Source organism: Lathyrus oleraceus, chromosome 7 (genome assembly GCF_024323335.1).
Source record: "Lathyrus oleraceus cultivar Zhongwan6 chromosome 7, CAAS_Psat_ZW6_1.0, whole genome shotgun sequence".
Classification (NCBI taxonomy): domain Eukaryota; kingdom Viridiplantae; phylum Streptophyta; class Magnoliopsida; order Fabales; family Fabaceae; genus Lathyrus; species Lathyrus oleraceus.
In genome coordinates, this window is record NC_066585.1 from 279,995,350 (window position 1) to 279,999,248 (window position 3,899).

General features: G+C 33.5%; 1 protein-coding gene across 1 annotated transcript; it reads left to right on the forward strand.

The window, feature by feature from the left end:
* The first annotated feature begins 1,459 nt into the window (after positions 1 to 1,459).
* Positions 1,460 to 2,205, forward strand: LOC127106539 (auxin-induced protein 15A). Its single transcript, XM_051043823.1, has one exon. The coding sequence runs from the start codon at positions 1,763 to 1,765 to the stop codon at positions 2,042 to 2,044; it is 282 nt and encodes a 93-aa protein (XP_050899780.1). The 5' UTR covers positions 1,460 to 1,762; the 3' UTR covers positions 2,045 to 2,205.
* Positions 2,206 to 3,899: the final 1,694 nt, after the last annotated feature.

Sequence of the window (3,899 nt, forward strand, 5' to 3'; positions counted from 1 at the left end):
TGTTCTTGTCTCCTTGTAGATCTTATGGCCCTCTCCTCCTAATCCTATACAATAGTATACTTTCCTTCACCAATCATTCATGTAGCCAATAGTTTCTTAATATTCATTTATCTATATATATTCATTGTTACAAGCATTTACAACCAACACAAATCATTCAAATCCTAAAGCATTACAATATCAAAAACTTTCCCTTGCTTACAAGTCTTTTTCAAAACAACTTCTTTTCAACTTTCTACGCATACCACAATGGGTTTTCGTTTTCCAAGCATGATCAGAAGAGCATCATTTTCTGCAAACCGAGCAGTTTCGAAAGTTGTGGACGTGCCAAAGGGATACCTTGCAGTCTATGTTGGAGAAGAAATGAAGCGGTTTGTGATCCCAATTTCATACTTGAACCAACCATCCTTTCAAGACTTGTTGAGTCAGGCCGAGGAAGAGTTTGGATATGACCATCCAATGGGAGGCCTAACCATTCCTTGCACCAAAGATGTCTTTCAACACATTACTTCTTGCTTGAATAGGCTATGATTCCTCACAAAAGAGTCTGACATAGTTTAGTACAGATATGTTTTTGTAAGCTAGGCATCTTTGCAAATTGTAAAAATGGGAAGAAAATGACATTAGATTGACAAATTTATTTAGTACATATATTTTTGTTTAATAACAATGAATCCAACTATTCAAGCATCTTCTCGTGTTTCTTGTTTATTGCACTTAAGAACATAGGAAATCTGAGTATACAAATAATATTCCTTAAACTTTCTAACAGGAATTGAACATATGATTCCTAGCAAGGGGAGATCAAAATTACATTTTAGGGGTCCAAAGCCTTAATACTAGAGGAGGTACCTTTCCTTCATACGGAACAAGTTCACAATAACAGTGACAGTAACAAGGTCAATCATTTCTATGGTGCCTGTTACAATATCCTTATCTAAAAATCGAATGGTTAGTAACTTAGTACTTACGTAGAAGGCTGTGTAATGGGGTTTAGTATTTGACAACTGCTGACGAACCACCACATGGTGTTGTCTTATATACTTTCATCAAGAGTCAGCAAGAATATTGGCCAACTTTGTGGATGAGTCGCTACATAGTAATTGCTAGAAAATGAAAGAGATTAGTATAGAAATGAACTTAGTTAGAGTTTAACTAGTGCAATGCCTTCTTTTTCATAACAGCTTCAATTGTCGATACATTATTTGCACATTACTATTAGTCATTGGTCTGATAGGATCTTAAATTCAATATTGGTACATGTTATAATGTCTGCGGTTAAAATGAATGTCTTTCTTTGTCATAACAGTTTGCAGGACAAGTACTTTGTGAAGAGCACGGAAAGTCCTTTTGATTGTATACTCTTCCAACTCTACAAGTACCGCGCAAAATGAGTGCATTTAATTGCAAGCTGATGAGACATTGTTGTAAGGTGGAAATTTCCTATAAATAATCGCAAGTATGAAGAGTTGTTTAGACGTAGTCTATAGCATAGATACTTGAGGTGGTGTGATATGTTGGTTTTCTATTATCACATTATTTGATCTTTGAGAAAGACTTCTTTGACATTACCATGTGATCTTGTCTCCTTATAGATACTATGGCCCAATCTTAATTAATATTATACTACAGTTCTCCTCCACCAATCATTCAAATAGCCAATGGGGTTTCTGAATATTCTTTTATCTATATATACTTATGGTTATAGTTTTAAAAGATTTGTCTTAAAATCAATTCTTCTCAAGTTTTAACGCATACAACAATGGGTTTTCGTTTCCCTAGTATCAACAGAAGCGCATCATTTTCTACAAAACGAGGAGTTTTAAAAGGTGTGGACGTGCCAAAGGGATATCTAGCAGTATATGTTGGAGAGAAACAAACACGGTATGTGATTCCTGTGCCATACTTGAATCAACCATTGTTTCAAGACTTGTTGAGTCAAGCCGAGGAAGAGTTTGGATACAATCATCCGATGGGTGGCCTCACCATTCCTTGCACAGAAGATGTGTTCCAAAATACTACTTCTAGCTTGAATGGTCTGTAAATTTGAAAGTGAAGAGACTGACATAGTCAAGTAGACTAGAGACAATTTTGCAAATGAGGCATGTTATCTAATTGAAAATTTTATACAACATGTATTTTTGGAACATGTTATCAAATTGTAAATTTTGAACGTCTAATGACAATCGGTTCAATTGCTCAACATTTCCTTTGTTTATTATTTATTCGTTAAAATGTTCATTACTTCCTGCAAATTACAGAGTTGGCATTTGAGAAAGTATACTTTGATCAAAATCTCTCAAGAGTAGTTAAATTAAATTCCTTGTTTTTCTAATTTCAAAATATACAAAATATAGTATAACATATCTCTAAGTCATTCTAGACATCATGTGATTTTGTTAGACAAAATGATAAACTCTTGAAGCATGAAACTCTCCATATAATGCGTGCCGTGGCCTATGTTCATTTCTACATCCTACAAAGCAGAATGGCTTCTAGTTATCTTTGCCCTACAAAGTCCATTTGATGAAATGGATGCAAATATCATTTGTTGATAAGAAATTCGAAGAGCCGATTTTCATTTGCACGCTTCTGGAAGATCACGGGAGAAAAGAATTTGAGTTTTCTGTTGTGATTAACTTTCCAATTGAGAAGTTACATTAACAAAGATCTCTTCTCTGCAAGGAATCGTGAGACCGCCCATCGGATGGTTAAATCCGAACTCTTCTTCCGCTCTACAAAGAAACTGTTGAAAAGCAGGTTGATGCAAATATGATATTGGAACCACAAATCTCTTCTTTTTCTCTTCTCCAACATAAACTGTTAAATACCCTTTTGGTATATTACAGTTAGCTGACAACACTTTTTTAACTTTTGAAAATGTGTGGCTAAGGATATGGTTCTTAGCTTGCATTATCAATGGCAAGCAAAATGCCATTATTTCTAATGAGAAGTTGATAGCAATTTTTTTTTGAAGAAAAAGGACTAGTTGATGGATATAATGTGAAAATTTGACAATGAAGGAATTTTGAGATGTTACTTATGTATATATAGAGATTAGTTTAGGAAGCAAGTAAATTGATATTTAGAAAGAAGTTTCAAATTCAACGTATTGTTAGGAATTAGTAGCTAAGAAATAATAAATGTTGTGTGTGACTTAGCGACTAGATATATAAAAAGTTAGACATGTACCTAACTATTTGGTTTTGGATGCAGGAACTTCCTTTTAGACAAGGGAAACATATTATTCAAAAATTAGTTGTTTATAAAAATATCTACATGAAGTGGAATTTTTGGAAATATTTTCTAAAGAATATCAAGATGTTACATGACTTAATGAGATAGGTGATGTGTGTTGAATATACATGTCTCATGTGGCACTTTGAAATGATATATTTCGACTAAGGTCATAGAAAGAAACATGGGCATTCAAATTCCCTCCAAGATAGTAAGTTATATGTAGATCTCCATGGATACATTGTTTGAAAATAGTATACTGTATGAATATACATATTTCCAAAAGTAGAGAATATAAAAAAGTGAATCAAATTACATGTTTTGAAAGCGCGGAAGGAACTCTAATTTTCCTTCCGCGCTTACTTTTTAAAATATTGTCTATACAGTTGCTAATGCCACTATATACCAATTCCATAACTAATAACTTTGATGGAACTCTATCATAGGGTCAAGTAAGCGCGGAAGGAAATCACATGGTATTGTTTAGAGTAAGGCTGTCAAAATATTAATCTAGGTCTTAAATTTTATGATTTTGTGATCTCACTCATCTTTAACGATCTCGATTTAAATAGAATCGTGTATTGTAGTCAAATTATGGAGAAAAAAATAGTGAAACCATTAATTATGTGCTATCATGGCCGTTTATGACTACGATCGATTGC

Bases quoted from the DNA above. Each gene is read 5' to 3' on its own strand.
- LOC127106539 (XM_051043823.1), top strand. From the start codon at position 1,763: ATGGGTTTTCGTTTCCCTAGTATCAACAGAAGCGCATCATTTTCTACA.